The sequence below is a fragment of the Neopelma chrysocephalum genome, unplaced genomic scaffold (assembly GCF_003984885.1).
Source record: "Neopelma chrysocephalum unplaced genomic scaffold, ASM398488v2 Primary Assembly neopelma1_96773, whole genome shotgun sequence".
NCBI classification, from domain to species: Eukaryota; Metazoa; Chordata; class Aves; order Passeriformes; family Pipridae; genus Neopelma; species Neopelma chrysocephalum.
This window is the reverse complement of record NW_020925417.1, coordinates 19,644-43,636: the sequence shown is the minus strand read 5'-3', so window position 1 is coordinate 43,636 and position 23,993 is coordinate 19,644. Positions and strand designations below refer to the sequence as shown.

Here is a 23,993-nt window from a genome sequence, read left to right as displayed (position 1 = left end):
CTGAGCTGCAGGCTCAAAGAGCTAGTCAATCATACTAATCTATCATATGATCCATACTGGTTTTACTCCATGAAGAAGGCAACTGGCATGTTGAGGTCGTATTAGGTGAAATATTTCTGGTAGAAGTGGAAAAACCTGAGTATGATGCTGAAGATCTCACTTAGCTCACATCTGGACCATTATAAACAGTCACAGTCAGCGATGAAAAGTGAATTTAAGCACACACAGAGGAGCAGAGAGCTTACCATAAACATGGAAATAAGTGTGGGGAAAAACCAACAACACATTCTAATTAATTTCAACCACTGCTCTTTCCTGATGTTTTCCCTACATGTTTCTATTACAGAATCACAGGATATTCTGTGTTGGAAGGGACCCATTACCACTACTGACAGGAGTACTCCTGTATGTAAATTATTCATACTTAACAGTCTGAAAATTGGAAAAGGTTTTTGCATATTACTTTGATGATTACTAATACCCAGCTTAGGAACTGCTGCATTACTATTCAGTAAACATTTTAACCAAATCAAACGAAGGAAGAAACATATTTCTGTTAAATAGAGCAAAAGATACATAATTTATGTGAAACACACTGGCAAAAGGAGCAGGTCTATCAGAGCACCATTTACATCAGAGGTGGAAAGGTCAGATGTGGAACCAAAAACCCTAAGCTTGTATTTACTGTGCATCAAAAATTATGGTTAAAAAACCCAAACAAAACAAGCCCCCCCACCCCCCTCCAGCAAAACAAAACAAACAAAAACAAACAAACAACCAAACCAAACAATCAAAACTCAGAAAACTTAATCAGGCGACTGGTAGCCATGTATGAGAAATATATCCAGTGCAGGTACTACAGTCCTTATTTTACATTACAGAGAACATGGACTTGCTTTGCTCAAGGTGTCCACAACTCACCCACGTCATGTTCAGCTTAATATAATACATATGCTTTTTACACCTTCCCAATCTTCCCTAAACCTGTTGATTTTGATCAAGGGCACACATTTAGGTGGGTTTTTTTGGCTCAGAAACAACCCATCTGGGTATGGACAGCAGATCTATTTGTTACCTCTACAACTGCAAAGGAGTAGAGAAAAAGGCATGTGAGTTGCTTAAAACTTCTAAGCATGGCTTACCTTTCAATCTAAGGACTGATGGCAAAGCAGCTTGTATCAAGACATTTTGTACTTTTCCTAAAATTCTGGCTTCCAAAGTAATTTCACTCTGTCCAAACAAAATGGCAGAATGCACAAGAAAGACCTGAAGTTTGACACAAGGCAATCACCGAATGCAGTAATTTCCATTACCACCCTCCATATGCACACCAAAACCTGTAAAATAGACAAAACTGCTCTGCCAAACCCATTATCACAGCCTGGAATACAGTACACAATAATGCTTAGAGGGTTTACACTTATAAACCTACTTATTTAGCTTACACATTGGTTATTTAGAATTTCTAAAACAATATTTCTGCTTCAGACATGACTAACAAGAATAACTAAAATTCACTTAGTGATTTCCATCATAAAAAAACACCAAGAAATCCCACATGTTTGAAAGTGGAAAATTTTACTGAGTGTTTACTTTATTTGCTTTGGTTATTCCCACATGTTACTGAAGAACTGTGTGAGAAACAGTCAGATTATGAAATTCCTCACATTTTTTTACATCTCAACCCCAGGTGACCAAGACTATCAGTTTATTGAAAAGGCAAAAACAAGACAGTGAGTTCAAAAAGACAAAATTATTGCTCCATTATGAAGAACTAAATAATTAAAAAAAGCATTTATCAGATTAAGTATTTTTTTCTAAATGAAGAAACCAATCTGCAGTAACTGTGAAGTTTAATTTTTTCATCATGAACATGGCTGTAAACAGGAAAAAAATAGTATTTACTAAATGGATAATTAAAAGAAACAAGAAAAAGATCATTTTACATAGAAATGGTTGGTTCCATTTAGATATTTTATATCATGGCACTTAGAAAGTACACAATACCTTGCAAAACACTCTAGGATTTAACAGCAAACACTTGGCTGTTCAATAACATGACAAGCATCTCTGGTTTTACATAGATAAAAGAACCTGGTGATCTTTTTATGACAGTCTCTCCCCTCTGCTGATTCATGGCTTATAAGTACTTAACAAAGGGCAGCTTTCAAATTTCCTCCCAGGGTGCTATTCCAGCTCCATCTGTCCCAGTAAACACCCTTCACATTTCATTACTAAACTAAGTATGTGTGCATTCATATGATGAGAAGGAACCTGAGAAAAAGGAAGAAAAGGGACAAGAGAGCAGAAACTACAGAACACAAAATCTTGGCAGTGTTCTGAGCCTCTTGGCAGAGCCCTGGGCTAAGAGCAACACTGGGACACTTTTTGCAGATGACACAACCCTGTGTGAGGCTGTTTCTCTGTGACAAATTTGAGTTTTCCATTTCAACGTGTGTAATGCACAGTCTCACCCACCCTTGTGTGCATATGTCTGCACACACACCTTGATTTCTTTAAAAAAAACCCACAACAAACTCAAGAAATCTGACTGCCTCAAAACTTCCCATGACACACCAGCTCTCTGTTTTAAGTAAAGACCTGCTCCACACAGACTGTTTTGGATGTGACCACCCTGCAGTATTGGCATCTTCCATATCATTGGCTAACAAACAGGCAAGTTGTGCATAAGTCAAAGAGCAAGCTGAATATAAACAAATATTTGCCCAGGTGTTACCAGATAATGGCAGTAGTTACATGTAGTTAAGAGACAGAAAATGCTATTTATACTTCCCAGTTTATTTTCCCATTTTCATTGGACAATTTTAGTTAAACACATCAGAAAATATTTAGAGAAGGTCTGTGCTGCCCAGAGTTTCTCAGGTAAATCCAACAGCAAGAAAATCCACACTAGCCCTGAAAAGAGCAAGGACAGGGCAATTCGTGTTGGTGTGGTGCAGGTGTACCACCACAAGGCATCACAGTGCAACATGTGCTGGGTAGCCAGCACTAATCTCAAATAGTGACTGAAAATTCCTACCATCTGTAGTTAATCTCTTTGTGCAGACTTTTGGCAAAGTCTGTCAAGAAAAGGGTTTTTTGACTTTGTTTTACTCCCCTTGCACTTTCACGTCTACACCAGTATCTTGAGTTCAAAACCACCAAATTCTTCTCTGTGAAGAAGCTGGGTATTGCACAAGGCACCAGAGTTAGGAGGAGCAAGGGATGCAACTTGTATGAGGAGATTCAAGAGTTTATACTCTTGAAAATTTGACCCCAGGGTATCAAGGTTATATACAAAGTGCATGAACCTATAGTCCCTTAACAGACCACAGGGAGCCACAGGATGTCTTGTGCGTATCTATTGCTCTGGGTAATGAGCTGTCCAAATACTTTACTACTCATGAAGTAGGTCTTCATCATGACAAATACTCTAAGAACACAAAACAAAAAGTATTCCCAGATGCAAACAAATACCTGGAGTCCCAGGATAAGGGAAAGGACATTTTCACCAATTACCCTGGTGTGAATGCTTCAGTTTGAGAGTGGAATGCCCCAAAAAGGTAACTAGTACTTCGTTAGAGTTGACTTTTATTCAGGTAAGAGTCCATTTTTACAAGCAGTCACACCTGACAACTGAAATGTCCTTACTTTTCCTAAAATCTGTAAAAGCTGCATAACTTTGATCCCCATTTCCTGCTGTTAACAAACATGGGGAAGCTATTCACTGTAATACAGGGAGATGCTACACAAGGTCTAAAGTACAGACTTATCAAATTTATTTACAGTCTCATTTCCTATTGAATTTATTTATATACTCATTTGGTGGTGTTAGTTGTTTTTTTTTAACAGATTTAGTTTCCTCCTCAAATATGTGTTTGTAACATGTAGCTAAAATTTCTTTCTGGTTAAAGTCAAAAACACCCCCAGTGTACACATTCTAAGGAACTGCATTTGTTTAGAAAGCATTTGACTTACTCTTTAAATGACTAAAATGATTCTGTTATTGTCTATGCTATTAAGTTCCCTTTTCCCCTTGACTTCTCTATCCTAGTCTATCATTTTGATGATTTTGATTGGGTTTTTCCACCAGAACAGTCCTCAACTGAAATTGTGTCAGACTATTTAAATCCTCTTGTGGCAACACTAGTGAAAGAAAACACTTCATTCCCATCTCAGATCACCACATCACTGCTGAACATGGGGAACTGTCAAGTCAAAAAAGCCACTGCTGAAGTGCAGCCAAAAGTTCATCTTCCATCTCAAAAAACAACAAGGGGAATACTGGAGTGACTGGATGTATGTTCATAAATATGAGAGAGAATGTATGTGCTTATCTTTAGGATTAAATACACTAAGATATTAGTAATTTTCATAGGTTTGTATCACTTGAGGAATATTCAAAGTTGCAATCTTGATAGTCACTAAGACCTTAGTGAGAGACAGTAACATTTTTTATTTTAGGCACTGCATTCAGGAATACCCCAGTTCTCATGGGACATCCAATATGATTTCTCATCTTTTCTTTGCTCTCTCTCTGCCTTTTATGAGGGGCAACAGTTTCATCTTTTTGTAAGAAAATATATACTATATATATTCATTTTCTTCAACAGATAGCCGTGGAAGTCTGGAAATTCATTTGCTTCAAGAAACTTCTATTATATTACTCAGTCCTTCTAATTGCAAATTTTAAGCTGATCCAACATATACATCTAAATATCTTCACATGAAAAATGCCTGTAATTCTAGGGCAGAAAATTACTATTTCTGTTTAATGGAAGCCTGTAATCATCATGATTTACTTTCTTACTTCTAAAAACTTCAGTAGCTATGAAGTGAATGAAAGAAATAGGAAATGGCTTAAAAATTGCTATAACACAGCTGAAATCAATGGAGTGTGTTTGAAACCTCTGACTTTGAAGGACAAATATTTGAAAGCTGTAGGTAGGTCTTGGTGATCAAGAAACAACCCCTTCAGGTGTTAGTCTTGGAACTGTCACATGAGTCTAGCAATTTGGTGGTTTTACTTGGATTTACTGACTTTGGTGGCTTGGAGGAACATCACCAGAAACTCAAAAAGAAGGAGGAGAAAGTTCCTTCTTCTGGATGAACCAAAGGTTGTATTTCTCTTTTCTTCATTGAAATGCATGGCTTCAATAATTTCAGTGAAATTCCTATGAACACAATCCTGATTTCTGATCGGAAATACAGATGACGTCAAAGAGAGGTTGCTCCCTCCTGCTCCATGAGAATGTAGAGTAGCCACACAATTTGCCCGAAATATGTTTGAAAAAGCAAGACTTTTTTAAGCAGAGTGTATTTACTGATAAAATCAGCTTTTTATGAGTAAAAAGAATCCAGAAATTTAATGACAAGCCACAGCTTTGCTCTCATCTACTGCTAAATCAAAATTTACCTTTGCTAATTTCTAAGAATGACACAGGTAAATGTATCCTGGCACTTGAGTTAAAGCAAGTTTAGTTGTAACGTTACTAGAAGAGCAAGAAGCTAGCATACAGAGAGCCATATAAAAAACACAGGGAATGTAGCCCAAGCAGGAAACTCTTCAGGCAAGCTGATATTGGTGAATATCATATCTAGTTGGCTGAAACATTACTCATACAGTAAGACTTCCCAATATTATCGTACTCGAGTGCATCTTGTCTTTATTATACTATTTCTTGATGCTCTACAGCTATTCAACCTATTTCCAGTCCCTTTTCTTAAGGTTACATGAAATTATTTGAACACAGTGTTTGTTTTTAATTTTTTTTTTAATTACCTGTGAATTAGACAGATGCTCAGAAATGGTACTGCACAAATAACTATGGGAAGCAGACACTGGCAAAACATTACTTTCCTGCATGTATTAGAACTTTGCACAACTCAGGGCCATAAAAGAAAACACAGGAAAGGAGCAGCAGGTGCTTTAAGGTGCTGTTTTTGTCAAAAACCTGCGGCCAGACTCTCAGCTGGTGGAGGACAGAGATGCTACAGAACCCTGTCTTTCAACCAGAAGCAAGCAGGGCTAATTCTGTAAACAGCAACTGCTGACAGCAAGATATGGAGACAAAAGCATAAATAACCTTAAGTTACTTCTACCTCTATGGCTCCTTTCCTCTGAGACTCTGCTATTACTATTTCCACAAAGGTGTTCTGCCATTTTATTTTTTTCTGCAGGACTGAGCAAAAAAAGAAATTCAACAAAGCTGCCTTTCATCGTCTCTAAACCCATCCTTAAAGTTCCCTGTGTCACATGGTTTCCCTGACCTTTAGTTACACCAGGAGATCACTATGACCACTTTGACCATCACAGCCTCTTATTTCATTAGGCTCCATCGCTGCCCAAGCAACATTTTCTTTTATCCTGAGGCTACAATGTTTGAGATTCTTTCATTTTTCTGTGTAGTTGGTTAACACAATGCTGTGGTACCAGCCAGTATGTCCCTAGTCACCATGAGAACAGAATTAGACAGATCTCTTTCTCTTTTTCTCTTTCTTCTTCTCCTTCTTTCTCTTTCTCTCTTTTTCTCCTTCTCTTTCTCTTTTTCTTTTCCACTTTATCTTTCTCCTGTCTTACTCTCTCTGGGCAAAGTGCAGCTCTCATATTCTACCTCTTACTCCATACCAAAAGTTTGTTAAGAGGACTAGGAGCTTGTCAAAGTTGTAAAAGCTGAGAGCTATTGCTACCTGAAGTTCATTGCAGGAGTTGGAACTTGCTGGAGCTTGTAAAATTTAAAGGTTTGATAGCCAGCACTTTTGAGACTAAATAGTGTCTAATTGCCAGACAGAAGGTGACTATATCATAAAGCATGAGAGTTCCCTGATACATGGACTGGCGTCTTTGTTCAGGCTGATGAGAATTTATAACTAACATCATGCCCCCTACCAAATGGGTCGTGACACTTGGGACTCTTAGCCTGTGGCACATTTTTCTGGGAGAGAATCCTTGCGTGAGCATTAGAGGGAAATGCAGAAATCTGAGCATTACTCCTGAATGCAATCCTTAGCTGATGGCTTTTTGTTATAGCGGGTGAAATGGTATGTCTCAGAGCATATTTTCCAAAATTGAAAATTGCAAAATTGCACCTTTTTTTTAAATTCTAAGTCCTATTGAATGCTCTCAATATGTAATGAAGGCAATCAAAGGCAATGAAAACTGCCTGGCTTATTGAACCTACACATTCTCATTTTTCAAACAAAAGAAGCATTTCAGACTAAACTAAGGGAAACATAACTCATGATCAGTGGTCAGTAATCAGGACTATTTAATTTATGCATACTTTTATTTATCTTCTTATGCAAATTCTGCCATATACTGATCAGCCATGTTTACATACTGCTCTCATTAATAGACTGGTGCAGGGTACATTCATTTTACTGGCTAATTTGCTTGAAACTAATTTCTTGAGGCAGAGCCCAGTGAACTGAAGCGCCTATAGGTTTTGTGAAAAATATAACAGCACTTTCCATTAGTTTTAAAGATCAGCTGCTTTATTACACAAAATACCTCATTTCTTACTTCAGTCAAGAAATAGGGACGTTTTAAATTAGATAATTAATTATTAGAAAGTGTCTGCTCTTCCCCCAGAGTGTAACCAAAATGAATTGCCACTTCAGTTCATTTTAACTTCTTCCCTTAACACTCATATAAGTAGAGTTGTTAAACTCTTTGCATGATCACTGAATCTTAAATCTATAAACCTCATCATCTCAGCAGGAGGTTTTCATCTGAGGTCTCTTGAGCCAAATCCAGATTGCATTTTAAAATGCAGGCTCATAACTTCATTCTAATGTGCTTGAAGGCCATGGTTTTCTGTACCAATCTGGAACTTGGACATTTCTAATATTACCACCTCCAGGAGAAAAACATTCAAGAAGAATCTCCACATATTGCTACCCAGTGTTGTTTTTTTTTTTCACTTGTATTTCATAAACAAACATAAAGAAAAGTTAATAATGCAAGTAAATCTTTGTTTTGGGGTTCTTGCTGCCAGCTCACACAACTGCAAGATGATAAAGCAAAAACTGCAAAACAAAAAATCCCCCAAAATTGAAAATCACAGCTTGTTTAATGCTGCTTAGCCAACTTTATTAATGATAAGCAACAATTAAAAAGCAAACAAGCAAACAAAACCAAAAAAACACCAGATGCACCTTATATGTCTTAAATTTTATTTTGCCAGCATCTACATGAAATACAATCTTATTCCTTGCATTGAAAGGAGAGACTATTCCGCAGAAGGCAGCTGAACAACGCTTTAAGCTCACACAGACACTCAAAATGGGGGTTATGAGGGGCACGAGTCTTCATCCTCACCCCCAGTAAGCATCATATTTACAGAGAAAGTGATTCTCACTCTCCTGCCATGCACTGCTGTGAGGAGTCTGCCTCTGTCTCCTCAACCTCTCCCTTCTGCAGGCAGTGGGAGCTGCATTTTGCCCCTCAACCTGCCCCATGCATGATACAGCCCTGGTCCCACAGGTCCCCTCTGTGTGCAGGGTGGGGGGGGGGGCAGTCCCCACATGGTCTCCCGGACCTCACCCCCGGTTACTCAGGCCTTTCCTAAACTGGGCATCAAAAACGCAAACACCTGTGCACTCGGAGGGGCTGAATGCACAACATCCACTGCTCTCCCGCCATCATCACCCCAGCCATTTCTTCCCAGAAGGCCTTCAGGCAGGTCGGGTGTGATTTACCCCAATAAACCCACGCTGAAAGCTCCCAGGTACCTTGTCCATCACATTCCCAGAAACATGCTCCATGATTCTCCCAGGGACCAAGTAAGGCTGATTAGCCTGGAGCTTCCCCCTTCAGCCTGCCTTTCTGACTTCATGGGATATGGGTGCAATGCTTGCCTTTCTTTGGTTACAGGGGTCCTTCTTGGACCTCCCTGAGGTTCCAGATGTCCCTCCCTGCAAAGGCACTGTCCAGCTCCCAGCACCCTTGGATGCAGCCACTGGCCCACTGGCCCAGGATGAGGTTGTCTCAGCCACCCCAGCTTGATGTTCACCCAGTGCTGGTTATTTCTCTCCTTGGCCCACCTCTCTAAGCACAAAGGCCTGGCTGGAGAGGACTCTGGCACTGTGAGTGATTAGTTCCTTCCATGCCCACTGCCACACCATCCCACATTTTCTCTTTTAGACCATCCCAATAGCATCACTGATCACAGTCTCCTTCCACCACCCTAAACTTAAGTGCCCCAGACAAGACATCAGCTGTCTGTTTCCTGCAGGGGAGTCTTCTTTAACTATCACCCTCCTTCTTTTTTTTTTCCCCTTTGCTCTCTCACCTGGTTAGTACCTGCAACTGAAAAACCAGATGTGGGGAAGAGAGCTGAGATGTGACATCAGAAATTATGAGTTTCCAGCCTCCTCCATCAGAAATTATGAGTTTCCAGCCTCCCCCATCATGGAATTTTCTAATCACAGCTCATTTGGGGATGGTGCCTTAGGCTTCTCTCCTCATTTGCAGTGAGCTGTTGGCTTTGTGGTGTCTTTGCAAAACCCTGTCTGTCTCCTATTTGTCATACAGCGCATCCTGACAGGCACCACTGTCCCCACCCTGGGCATCTCCACAGCGCAAGCCTGAGGCAGCAGCATCCTCCTTCGAGGTCTCTGGTGTTCCAGGGAAGATGGTCCAGCCCGTGCCAGAGCCAGACTTGTTTGGCACATCAACATAAATGGTCTTGCAGGAGAAAACAGCCTTCTGCAACACTTATATTTGAAAGACAAACAGTGTTGGATATTGGATACAAACAGTGTTACTGAACAGGTATGTTGCAAAAGGACGACTTGGCCACTTTGTGTTAGAAAAAGTTGATAAACATTTGATAATTGTTAACAAACAACCCAGATTAAGGGGCCCAGATAGGATCATAAAGAGATTCTCAGTTATTAAGGTACAACACACCTAATGCAGTGCTGGCAGTTTTTCCTCTCTGTTTTCGCATGAGAGACATGAATTCAAACCTGAATATGTAATCTAACAGCCCAAAATTTCAGATAGGTTTTATCCCGTTCTCCACTAGGCTATAATACATCTGTTTTTTTTCCTGAAGGTTCTCTAAAACCATAAAATCCTAAACTATGTTTATAGTAATAAAAAATTGCACATCTGATCTGAAGATTTAATAACAGTTTGGACATGAAGTGACAGCTTGCAATACAGATAATAGTTTTGGCAAAGCTGCAGACATTAATCTAGAGACAGTTTTGGTGTAAAGTTATTCTGCTGCATTCAAAAGAGGTGTCTTTGCATTATTAAAATCAAGAGAAGACAAAAATCTATATTCCTTAAAAAATTATTTCTGAAAAACAACCTACTTTCAACATCAAGTTTGGATTAACATGTACCAGGGCCTTTGGTCTTCGAATCATCAACTGAAAAATCAAAAATCCCAAAGTCCAAGTCAGTTCAGTTTACAAATGGAAAAAGAAAATAAAATGAGAACAGATAAAATAATAGTCCAGAGAAAAGAAGCACGGGGTTAAGGTATAACATAAAACTGAAACCTGAAAACACTTTCAAATAACACCATGTTTGACACAGTGAGGCCTTTCATCTGTATTTCCCGCCCTGAGTGTACCGCTGCTGCAGCTAACTCTAGTTCTTGGCCATTATGACTTGTAACACTGTTAATGTTCAGAATTATTAGAAGGCTTTCAATTATCTAAAGAGTTCCTGGAAAAAATAAAAACTCCATATAAAGCCTTTGTGCAAAGGGTGAAATTAAGCCCTCATGAAAACCTCAGGCTCCAAGAAACAAAAAAAATCCAGCCAAATAGAAGAGAATTACACATCTTCCCACAAAAATATATGAATAAATAAATAAATTTATTCTTTACTGTCCCAGACAACAGTAGATGTAGTCTAAAAATTCGAGGTAGTTAGTGTTAAACAAACTAGGTCACTACAGAGATACCAAGGATAAATATATTTATTTTTAATGCAGGAAAACATTCCCTGGAAATTTTTTGACAGCCTGAGATAGCTGTACTGAATGCAGAAACCTGCAAACATCCCCACCACTCTTCACTTTTTGGTGGATATTGCAAAACATAAATACTATATAATGACCTGCCCTGTGTTAGTACTCAGAGATGTGTTAGAAAAAGCCAAAAGCCAACAAAAATATTGCATGGTAGTACAGTAATGACCCATCCTCCCTAGATAATACATCCTTGTACAATTCATACACTGCTGTTTATAACCAGACTACCATGAGGTCTGACAGGATCAGGTGGTGACACATCCATGCTGCTCCGAGAACAGCATTGACAACACACCACAAATTCTACAGAGGCGTAATTTCTTCAAAGTCCTCATTTCCACCAGGAAGATAAGGGTTCTGCTGTTCCTTAGAGAGCATCAAGGCTAAATACTCTCCTTTTCCCCCTTACAGCAATAGGAAGCACATAGCACAGGAATGACCCCATTCTTTCGTCAGTCACTGGTGGAAGGATGTCTACGTGTGGAATGATGTCTACCTGTGGAATGGTGCCAACCTCTGGCTGTTCCCCAAAGCCCAAACTCCAGGTGAAGCTAAAAAGCAAGGGTGATTCAGGGAGGGTACTAGTCAAAAGAACTAAGTGTTTTATTTTTAAACCACATCAGTTTTGAAGCGGCACCTTTCATAAGACCAATTTCAGCAGGCATACACTGCAGCCTGTAATCTACTAGAAATGCAATTTTGTGTCTTTTATGCTGATCTCTTTCAAAGAAGAGGTGTAATATGTCTAAAATCTTCAGTAGTTTTGCTTCTGTATCTTAACAGGAAAATGGGGCAGAGCAAAACTAGACACTTTCCAAAACTGCTTTTTCTACAGAAAATTTGTTCTGAGATCCTATGTTATATTAAAGGTTTTTAAAAATTAGTCACAGAATCATAGAATCAGCTAGGTTGTAAGGGATCTCCGAGATCATCAAGTCCAACCCTTGATCCAACACCGCTCTGGTTACTAGATCATGGCACTAAGTGCCACATCCAGTCTCATCTTAAAAACCTCCAGGGACAGTGAATCCACCACTTCCCTGGGCAGCCCATTCCAATGTCTAATTTCTGTCTCTGTAAAGAATTTTTTCCTAATATCTAACCTAAACCTCCCCTGGCACAGTTTAAGACCTTGCCTTCTTGTCTTACTGATAGCTGCCTGGGAGAAGAGACCAACCCCCACCTGGCTACCACCTCCTTTCAGGGAGTTGTAGAGAGTGATGAGGTCTCCTCTGAGACTCCTCTTCTCCAGGCTGAACAACCCCAGTTCCCTCAGCCTCTCCTCATAGGACTTCTGCTAAAGTTCCTTCATCAGCCTCGTTGCTCTTCTCTGGACCTGCTCCAGCACCTCAATATCCTTCCTGAACTGAGGGGCCCAGAACTGGACACAGCACTCCAGGTGTGGCCTCACCAGCACTGAGTACAGGGGAAGAACCACTTCCCTGGACCTGTTGGCCACACTGTTCCTGGTCCAGGCCAGGATGCCATTGACCTTCCTGGCCACCTGGGCACACTGCTGGATCACGTTCAGCTTCCTGTCAATCCAAACTCCCAGGTCCCTTTCTGCCTGGCTGCTCTCCAGCCACTCTGTGCCCAGCTTGTAGCACTGCAGGGGGTTGTTGTGGCCAAAGTGGGGGACCTGGCAATTGGCCTTGTTGAACCTCATCCCGTTAGAATCAGCCCAATAGCCTCCAGCCTATCCAGGTCCCTCTGCAGAGCCCTCCTGCCATCCAGCAGATCAACACTCCCCCCTGCTTAGTGTCATCTGCAAATTTGCTGATGGTGGACTCAATCCCCTCATCTAAATCATCCATAAAGATATTAAACAGAACTGGGCCCAACACTGATCCCTGAAAGACACCACTAGTGACCAGCTGCCAACTGGATGTAGCACCATTCACCACCACTCTCTGGGCCCAGCCATCAGCCAGTTCTTAACCCAGCAGAGAGTGCCCCTGTCCAAGCTGTGGGCTGCAGCTTTTTCAGGAGTATGCTGTGGGAGACGGTGTCAAAGGCTTTGCTGAAGTCCAGGTAGACACATCCACAGCCTTCCCCTCATCTACCAGGTGGGTCACCTGATCATAAAAGGAGATCAGGTTGGTCAGACAGGACCTGCCCTTCCTAAACCTGTGCTGGCTAGGTCTGATCCCATGTCCATCCTGTAGGTGTTTTGTGATTGCACGTAGGATGATCTGCTCCATAACCTTGCCAGGCACTGAGGTCAGGCTGACAGGCCTGTAGTTTCCCAGGTCCTCCTTCCGGCCCTTTTTGTGCATTGGCATGACATTCACCAACTTCCAATCATCTGGGACCTCCCCAGTGAGCCAGGACTGTTGGTAAATGATGGAGAGCGGCTTGGTGAGCTCTTCCACCAGTTCCCTCATCACACTTAGGTAGATCCCATCTGGTCCCATAGACTTGTGTGGATCCAAGTGACTCAGCAGGTCGCTAACTGTTCCCTCCTGGATTACAGGGAGGGCTATTCAGATTCTTATCTCTTTCTACAACCTCCAGAAGCCAGCTGCCAGCTGGCTTCAGAAGGCGACTGTTACAGAAGACATATACTATGCTGTAAACAGACTGGGCACTTGCAATTTCAATTTTAAAAGCTTCTTGCACATCATTTTGAAAATGAAAAAGAAATTAGGATCTCCTGCATATATAGTAATGAATGAGAATAATACTGAATGGCGTTAACTGAGGGTTCTCCTGAAAGAGCAGTTCCAGATGATTCCCTGTTTGTAAGAACCCTGCAACTTTTTGTATAAATATTTCCACTATTCTAACACTTCTCTCTCACACACACAATGAGATGTGTATGCAAGCAGTTGCTGTGTTTGAGCTGGCACTACAGGGGATATAATAGCACAGATTTTAGCAGACATAAGTCATCGAATCTCATTATTCCTCTTAAAAGTAGATGCCTTTTTCCATGTGATGCATTGAGCTTTGTTTTAAGATTTCAGGTTGTGTAGTCTGGGGTGTACAGACACATCAAGAATATAAGGTGGGGGGCAACAACACAAAAAAGTTTGATGTGACCCAAGAGACAAAAGATTGTTATGAAAGATGCTAGCACAAGACTTCATGATTATCTGCCAGACTGAACCATTTATAGGGTGAAAGAAGAGCTTCCTGAAACTCAAATGAAAAATGATTTTTTGCTACAATTCTTCACCTCTGTAAATGTTGCCCCTCTAGAGATAATAACAACAAAAAAAGTTCAGAAAAATGATTATAATTAAAGGTCAGTGAGCCTTATGCCAGTGAAGTAGTGATACAGTTTTGGGATAGTCCTCCTTCCCTCCTCTGCCTCAAAAGGAAATTTTTACTTAGGATTTAAAACTCTATTAGGATTTTTCTACAAGTACTAATGCCATAACCACAACTCATTACTGCTGGAAAAGAAACCAGTGTACCTATTTTTAATTATTTATTCCTTTTACAGGAAATTAAAAAAAAATATTTATTAGAAAAAAACAAATAAACAAAACCAACAAAACAAAAATAAAAATAAAAATAATTTAAAAAACAAACAAACAAAAAAACCCCACCAACCAAGCAGCAGACTAATTGGTCAAAATTAGTCAATCACTAGTCTCAGATATTTTGAAGAGTTTTCTCTTTATCCTCTTGAAGTAACTGAAGCATGTAATGATTTTACTCATTTCGCTTATTCTTTCTTCCTGCTCAGCCTTCAGCTGGTCTGAGTGGAGAAGCCAGAACCACATCAACTCATCAGTACTTTTAAAGCAGTTTTCTTGCTTAGAAATAAGCCAGAGCAGAATTTGTAAAACAGGCAGCTCCTCCTGTTCCACTGAGAGTACACAGGGAGCTCTGGAGCCTCCTCTGCTTTGCAAGGCCCAGGAGGGATCTTTATCCACTGGATAAATATTTGCAGCAAAATACTTAGGGAAGGAAAATACAGTAATCTGTCCTCAACAAAATATCCTACTAGGACTGTTTAGTTAACCAACACTGAATCTGCCCCAGGATGGGGAGATGGCCACTCAGGACTGGGAGATGGCTGGAGAAATACAGAATTTGCTCCTTTGCCTTCATCCATACCAAGGAAATGCAGACAGGAACCTATGGATACTCATGGATCTGAACTCTCAGCCTATTTCCACAGTGGGACATACAGAACTCTACACAAGGCAGGGAGAAATCTGGCATTCCACACCTTGGGGGCCCCTTTTACTTTTCCACTTTTATTCACAACTGAGCATTTTGGTTTCAAACTGACAGAGAGTAAATTTAGGTTTGATATTAGGAAGAAATTCTTCCCCATGAGGTTGGGGAGGCTCTGGCACAGGTTGCTCAGAGAAGCTGTGGCTGCCCCATCCCTGGAAGTGTCCAGGGTCAAGTCGGACAGAACTTGCTGCAACCTGGGATAGTGGAAGGTGCCCCTGCCACTATGACTGCCTGGTATAGTGGAAGGTGGTAGTGATCTGGATGGGTTTTAAGGTCCCTCCCAACCCAAACCAATCTGTGCTTCCATGATTCTATGATTTTAAATGCATATTTGTATTCATCTACAGTGAAAGATATTGAGGTATACTGGAGTGATCCCTGGTCTTGCTGTGTAAAGCCATATAGATGTAGTATTAATGTTAAGTCAATATACATAGTCAATCATACTTTACTCCAGCTGATTTCAGAATTCTCATTCAGAATGTCGCTTCGATTATTTTTTATTCTTCAAAGGATTTCACAAAAGAAGGGATACAACTGACATTGCATTTCTGACATTTCTTCAGTTACCTTTGTTTCTTTTTTATTATGACTTTAGTGACAGGCTGAACTACAGGTCCCACATTTGGAGAAGAGTTTAAGGTTAAGTAAAACTGCCATAGGAAGGAACCACAGAGTTGAAGAACATTACAAAAATACAGCATTTCTAAGAGAAATTTCTGAAAGCAAAATACAGCTGAATAAGGACACCAGTTTTAAGAGAAGCCTGGTGAAGACAGCCAAGATGCTAGAATAGAATGGGCTTGATCACAATCAGGAAAATGAAGGTCATTGTTTAAAAGGTTGCTCTTTATCCTGGAGGACTATCTATAATTCATGCATAATTTTGTACAGGTCAGAAGCTAAGCCATAAAAAAAGACATCCAAAAAAATAGATAAAATCATCATTGAAGGAACATATATAAGACATACCATGGAAGAGAACTATTAGGTCATTTTAGCTACCTCCTGTGACAACAATACATCATTCCTCCATCCACACTGTACCCTGTTCACAGTATTAATCTAATATTCCCTTGAAATTGTTCAAATAAACAGCATTCTGTGGTTTTAAAACAGTTCCAGAATAGTATCTGAAAGCAATCAGCTAGTAGGTCTTACTTTTTAATCTAGAAAAAGCCTTGTGAGGCAATCCTGTGCAATTTCTCACACAAGTAAGGAGTCTGACAAGTTGTATTGCATCTAATATTTTCTCCATCTGTATTTCAAAAGCCTGAGCTGAAAAAGGAGTAAAAAGAAAAAAAAATACATTTTGGAGCCATATCTAGAACACACTACCTAGAAACATAATAATAATTAACTAGAAAAACAAAAAACCAAAAACAACTGACAAAGAAATTAAAGCACTGTGGTCTATAGGACTGTAAAACAGAATAATTAGAGAGGAAACTTAGATTAAAGGGTCTGGTTGTATGCAATTATAACCAGCAGTGATAGAAGCTGTTGTAGATGAGAGAGAGACAGATTGAAAGAAGTAAATGCTAAACAAAAAATAAATCAAACATCTCCTATTTCCTATTTTTCATGCTCATGCTTGGTGTGTGCAAGTCCTATCCAAAAATATTTCTTGTGTTGTCTGTTGTAGCTTCATGATTGCAGAAACCCAAGACACGGGTAATCAGATGACAGAAATTACTGTTATTTATGCACTGCTGTCAGAGCTCTCCATAATTACGCAGGTTGACACAGCATCTTGACAATGATAAGAAAAAAAGCAGTTTATGTAGAAATTTTGTCAGCCTACTTACACAGCAAATAAAATTACTGTAACTAAAAACTGGCAAAGCAGGCATCTCTTTCAAGGTTTTTTGTCTGTCAAAAAGTTACTATTGCGAGAATACTCAAAAGATATATAAAAAAACCCTCAATCTAAACTGTAGCCAGTAGGGCCACAATCTGGCTTTGCACAAATGCCTTGTGCTGTTTAGAACTGAAAACTACTAAGGAAATAATGAATTGCAAGTGGAGAGGGACAGGAAGAATGAAAGAATGTTATCTGCAAAAACACTAAAAAAGAAGTTCTGCTCTTTATTTAAATTAAAAATTTGGAACTCTTAGGTTCAAATCCAATATACAAAACACTTTAATAGTCAACTTAACATGTGCAGTCCACGTTCCACGTGGGCAAGGTACTGTTGACTGCTTAAATTCTTGTATGTACAGAATTATAGTGTTCTGATAAAAGTATTTTCTTGTTAGAAATTTTCTCAATAGCTTTAACCAAGAGTCATCACTTGATGCAGACACTGCATCCTGGGTGGGTTGTGCCTCTGGATCTGACCCCAGACTCCCACACACCCACCTGGGATCAGAGGCAACAGAGAGGACCCCACATCCAACATATCCAATCTCTTATCTCCCCTGGGAGAGGTCTGGCTCCCTCCCCTGCTCCCTGTGGTCTCCAGGATCTCACACAACGCACACATTTTTTGCTCACATAGTTGGTTTCCTGCCAGGATGTGCCAAGGATCCAGCCCTGGCTCTGCTTGAGGAGTGCTGATCTGCCTGGTCCTGCTTATTCATCCGCTGCTCCTCCCTGCTGTCATCTGCACACTTCCAGCTGGCTGCTTTAAACATTGTGTTTAAAAATTGTAACTCCTCAAAACTGAAAACTTGACATTCTGCCACTGCAGGTGGAAGAGCTGAGATAGTCCAGGATTCTCCATTTAAATGGCACAGATGAACTAGTACTTTCATCTCTATTTTCAGACAATTTAACCAAATTCTTACATCTATCTGTGCCTTGAAAAAAAAAACAAAACAATCTTTTGCCTACAAATGGTCCCTTACTAAAAAGTTTTAGGGGAGTAGTGTGAGGAATACTATCGCTATTCTCAAAAAAAAAAAAAAAAAACAAACCACAACCCTAGGGATTTTTTGGTTGTATATAACTATACTTTTGTTGTATATAAAACCAATTTTTAGTTGAAATACAGAGCTCTGCAACCTGAGTTCACAGGATGAAGAGATCTTATTACTAAAACATCAGACCAGATGTGAGGCAAATAATTGGATATAACTCTCTAAAGTGAAAATATACCCAAAATACAGCATGTATGCAGACAGCCACTACACATTATGTAAAATTAAGATGATTTCAGGTGTGTTTCACAAGATAATGCATTCACACACACGACGTATTAGCTAGATTAGCTGGAGAATTTATTAGATAATCATGGTCTGCTTCATTTCTCAGCTTTTAAAACTTAAATTAGAAGAGCACCCCCGTTGTGATGAAAGGTAACACAGCTTGCTGATTAGAGGGAAGAAAACCCCCACAAAAAAAACCAAACAGAAAACCCCTGCAAATATATCCAATATATTCCCACAGCAGCAAGATTGGGATTTGATAAAACCTAAAAGCATGAGGAGATGGTGCAGGTTCTGTGCCTCCAGATTTGTGGGACACCAGGTGACAGTTCAAATCCTTGCTCTCAGAGCACCCAGGTCCACAACTGCAGCTACTGTTCTTGGATGGACCCATGCTCTGGTCCTGCAATGCAAATGGACAAAAGCTGCTCTACCACCCACACATATTGTTAGAAAATCAGCCGTACCCTGCTGTCACTACACACTGAAAGTAGTTCTCCCTTAAACATAAGATCCAAGTGTTCTATAAAGATAATAACCTAGACCCATTATCACTTATTCCTCAGGCTGACAAAACACACTGACTTTAGGCTCCTGTTGTCTTTCCCCAAGGTTCTCCCCTTAAATTTAAGTGAAAAATGTGTGTAGGTCGCCCAATACAAGACAGTATTTTCCAGAGGTTTTAATTTTGTAGATGTTGATGTTCTTACAACCCTTCTTTGAGTTTGAATCTTTTTTTAACTCATCTTTTATTTTCTAACAGATCATCTGACTAAGGTTTTACTGTATTTTCACTGTGAACGTGTTTTGAAGTTGAAATAAATTAATACCTGTTTGTCATTCAACTCATATTTATTCAAATTCAAGCTGGGCTTCGAGTGTGCTACAAACAAGCCCAATATCATAGAATCACATAATCATAGAATGGGTCGGGTTGTGAGGGACCTTAAAGATCAACTCATTCCAACCCTTGCCATGGGCAGGGACACCTTCCACTAGCCCAGGTTGCTCCAAGCCCTGTCCAGCCTGGCCTTGGACACTTCCAGGGATGGGGCAGTCATAGCTTCTCTGGACAACCTGTGCCAAGGCCTTACCACCCTCACAGCCAAGAATTTCTTCCTAATATCTAATCTCACTTGTAATACAACACTAACTGTCCTTTAAGATACCACAAATACTCCTGGCTCTGTGCCTTACCTGAGTGTGAAATATTTAAGAACACAAGACGATTAAAACAGCAACATACTAACTCCTATGTGACTCACAGTAAATTTGAGAATAACACAGACTTATCTCCTGACTCTTGTAGTTTCTTAAACTCCACTTCCCCAGATATCTTCACTCTGAAGGGGTATCAGGGTGTGAATTTTTTACTACTGTTGTATGTACATGTGCTGCATAAATAGCTAATTTAAGGCATAAAAATCACCCTCTTAATAGAAGGTAATTGTCTTTTGAAATAATTTTCAAAGTGGAACATTTCCTTGATTTTGAACCTGATGATAACTGGAAAAATGTGGAGGAGGGAAGATAAGACAGTACCCCTTTTCACTATGCTGCCATTGATACACAATCTTGTATGAAGTATATCCCTTGAAAAAAGACACTAAGGATAAGGACATAAAGGGCAGTGAAACAGGTAGCTGGACACATAAAAAAATCCCAACTAATAATACCAAAACTATTAATTCCAGTTATAATAATGCATGCCTTGACACCAAATTCTGTCCTGGGCTGACCGGACATGTACAGAATGCAATAGTACATCCTCTATATGCTTTCTGGAGGCTATACAAGCAGTCATGGAAAATCAATTTGAATACAAATATAATTTGTTAAAAGAACAGTGAAATCATTATGCAGGGTCACACTGTCAGCAGTTTGTGGTGAAGCAATTGCCATCCAAAGATGCAAAGACACTTGGTAAAACAGAAGAATCTTGGTCTTTAAAAGTCTCTGTGATCTTTTCAGCCTTTTAGTATAGTTACATGAGAACAAAGCCACAGTTTACCTCTCATTTTCCAGCACTCTTATCCCTTGCAGCTCATTCCAGCTGCAGAAAGAGGCTTTAAAGAAACTTCTAAGCCTCAGAGAGAGTGAAGGTTCCCACTGAAATGGAGAAAAAGCAACATCTTTGAAACTGTTCCTTCAAAGTTATAAAGTATTTATCTTGGGCTGACAGGACATAGACATAAAATAAAGAACTAGGCTTGACTGGTTTTGGCAATGTCACCATCATTTTTAGACACAGCACACAAAAATTCAGCAGCCTGTTGAGTGGAAAAGGATGATACAATTTAGGGATCAGCTTCACTATAAAGATGACTCAAATGGTAATTTTTCAGAAGGTCCTGTTTCAAAGTCATTTATCACCAATACATGGGATATATTGATTTTCTGTGCACTTACAGCACCATTACCATAGCTGATCAGCTTACCCTATCGCCTGAGGTAAATCTGGGGACTGAAACAGCCACCGGTTTTAAATTATGTTTTCCTTTCCTTTGATCTCAATATTTACTGACTATTCTGAAAATTATTGGTTTATTTGTCCCTAAAAATAATACACGATGGGGATTAAGGAACTTGTATTACAGTACATGAGATACACTACATTTTTTCCACCTGAAATAATCTCTTGCAGTCTGTGTAGTCACTCTGGTAGTTTCTGTCTTGTCCACTGCAGAGCAGAACACCAGAGTGGCTCTTGTTCAAATTTGACCAAGGAACAACAGCAACAACAGTAAATGAGAAAGCTTACAGCTGTTTTGACATGTGTAAAAAGACATTGCTTATTACAAATGCACCTACATCTGTCTTGCAAACTAAAGGGTAGAAGTCACTGCACCCTTGAAGCCTGGTTTCATCATGTATTTGCATATAAACACCTCTGAAGATCAGGCTCCTGTTACAGTGCATGAGATTGCAAATTTATCAGACTGGCCAGGAAGAAGAAAATTACAGTGTCCCATTGAGATGACTTTTTCATCATCATCATTACCTCTCAATTTTCTTAAAAACAACAACAACAACAAGACAAAAAAACCCAGACTTGCTGATATACTATGTATTTGTACCAAACACAAAAAGCAAAAGATGTTTTTAAGACATTATGAGTAAATAGGATTTTGACTTCCATCATTACTTTGCAGAGCCCCAACAAAAAAAGCAGTTGGTATTATTCTTTAACAGTAGGATTGAAATGCAGGTCAGTAATGAAGTCTATGACTTAACTTTGATCTGCACTTGGAATTTACCCCAAAAGGCAGGGAAGAACCAGGCACTGCACTTCCACAGATTTTCATCGTTCACCATTACACCAATGGACTCGCCAGCAAGTGATGTTGAAACAATGTATAGGCAAGTTTTGTATTGTTCAAAACCTGCTTTCTAAAGAGTTTTGGTTACTTACAGAGTCATTGTAACTTTCAGAGGATCTATTAAAAGTAAACGTTATGACAGCCTGCAAAATTAACCCAGTATATCAGACCAGTCAAGCAACATTTTGCTCTGTTTCAGCAGAAAGAAAAGACTGTATAATTTTCTTCTGTTTCATTTGAAGAGTCAAGGACAAACCTTCAACTGAACAGCTTAAAAAATCACAGAGCAAATGGATTTTTTTCCTTCCTATTTCACTCCTGCTAGAAAATCTATTAAGTTCTCCCTGTTCTGAAGTTACCTAAAACCATGACAAACCGTAGAATTTAATGAGAAAATGTCCCAGATGTGAACTACAGTCCTACAGAAGCCCGATGCAAAGCACTTATGACAAGTCTAGACTTCGTGGCACACACAGCTATCTTTTGTTTTAAAAAAAAAAAAAAAAGACTGGGGGATAATCTGCCGGTACAAGGACACATTGCATAAGCTATCAAGTGGTCACTGCAACTGTGTGAATGTTACCGGATTTTGAGAATCCACCGTGCTGAATAATTTAAGGTCTAATAAAATATTCAGCTTTACTGATACACTGGTTCCATTTAAAAAAAAAAAAAAAAAAAAAGGTGAGGGGAGCAGGTCTAAAAGTCAATGGGAATATTCATTAGGACAACAGTTGTTCTGCTAAGCTCGGGAAAGGTACAAGTGGGAGGATAAAAAGGTCTCCATGCCGGGTGGAAACCCGGGGAGGGACAGAACATCCGCAGCACAGGGAGACGCTCGGAGCTCGCAGAGGACGAAAAGGCCCCGCGGGGGGACGCGGGGGACAGCAGAGGACCTCGATGGTTCCGAGGGAACCCAGGGTGGTCCCGGAGCCCAGCCCAGCCCCTTCTCCGGCAGGTGTCCGAGCGGGAGTCATAGGTTGGACTGGGTGATCTCAGAGGTCTTTTCCAACCTAACTGATCCTGTGATGCAACGGAACGGGCAGCGCGTGATCGCCCACCGCCCCGGGCGGCCCCTTCTGCTGCGGGGGGACCGGTCCCACACCCCCTCCATCAGCTCGTCGCAAGATGAGCTCCTACAACTTTTTTAATGCGAGGAGGGAAAACCCCCATAGCCCGTACTAACTAATTATTATAAATAATAAAGAGAACTTCCAAGAGCTCTAAAGTTATCTTTCTGGGTTAGGGTTGGCTTTCTAATTTTTTTTTTTTTTTTTTTTGTTTTCCCACTGGAAGGGGGTGAGACACCCAGAAGGCGCCGTTGGTGTTTTAGGTGGAGATGCCCTAATTAGGAGGCAGCAAAAGGGTCGCCTGGCAAGAGCTGCTCGCTGCTGCCGAGATGCTGAAGCCTCCGAACGTGTTCGCAAAGTGTTCCGCGGTTTGCTGGATATCTGTCTTGGAGCTCAACAGCCTCCAAATTTACAATGAAGACCGGTGGCTGGGGAGGGTTGGCGAGGGGAGGAAGGGAAAAAGAGATGTGGGAGCTCTGCGGATATTAAACGTAATCCAGACGAGAGGCTGGGAAGATTTAAGCTCTCACGCCGTTTCTTTCCCCTCTATTTAAGCATAGTTTCAAAACCAGAACGCATCTGAGGACGGATCTTCCTCCGGCTTGTGTTTCAAATGCAGATATTTAAAAAAAAAAAATACTTATCTACAGAGAAAAAAAGGAGAGAACAGATGGCGGTAGCCGGCTCTGAGCCGCCTCCCCGCACTTGCACTCGGACTTTGCGGGAGCTCCGGTGCGACCCCAATCCCCGGTCCGTGCCCGCTCCATCCCCGGAGCCCCCCGGGCGCTCACCTCGGGCGGGGCGCGGCGCCGCCAGGCTCCCGCAGAGCGCCAACCAGGCCAGCACCGCGCGGCTCATCTTTCTCCTCTTCCTCCTCCTCTCCGCCGCCTTTGCCGAGGGATGAAAGCGTTGCCTCCGCCCGGCGCTGCGCTGCGAGGATGCTAAGGGAGGGTCCAGGTCCCCCGGCCCAGTGCAGCCTCCGCTCCGCTCCCAGAGCCGCTTCCACCGCCCTACGCGCAGCGCGGAGCCCGTCCCGCCGCCCGCCCGCTCTGCGCGCCCGCCAGGTGCCGCCGCGCCGCCAGCATGGCCCTGCCTTCTCCTCCTCCTCCTTCTCTCCCTCCTTCTCCTCCTCCTCCTAGGGGCGGTGCCGCGGGACACACCCCGGCCGCTCCCCGCCCGCGATGCCGTATGGGACGTGGGATGTGGGAAGCGGGATGAGGGATACAGAGCGGAGCGCCCGGACGGGAATGGGAACCCCTGGTTCA

General features: G+C 41.0%; 1 protein-coding gene across 3 annotated transcripts in view; it reads right to left on the bottom strand.

Annotated features, from left to right (window-relative positions):
* EDIL3 (EGF like repeats and discoidin domains 3) overlaps positions 1-23,783 on the bottom strand; it is a 240,073-nt gene extending 216,290 nt beyond the window's left edge. For all 3 annotated transcript variants that reach the window (XM_027709380.1, XM_027709382.1, XM_027709381.1), the window contains exon 1: positions 23,520-23,783. In XM_027709380.1, the coding sequence (XP_027565181.1) occupies positions 23,520-23,586 (67 nt within the window). In that variant the 5' untranslated portion in view covers positions 23,587-23,783. The remainder of the gene's footprint in view (positions 1-23,519) is intronic.
* Between the last annotated feature and the right edge of the window lie 210 nt (positions 23,784-23,993).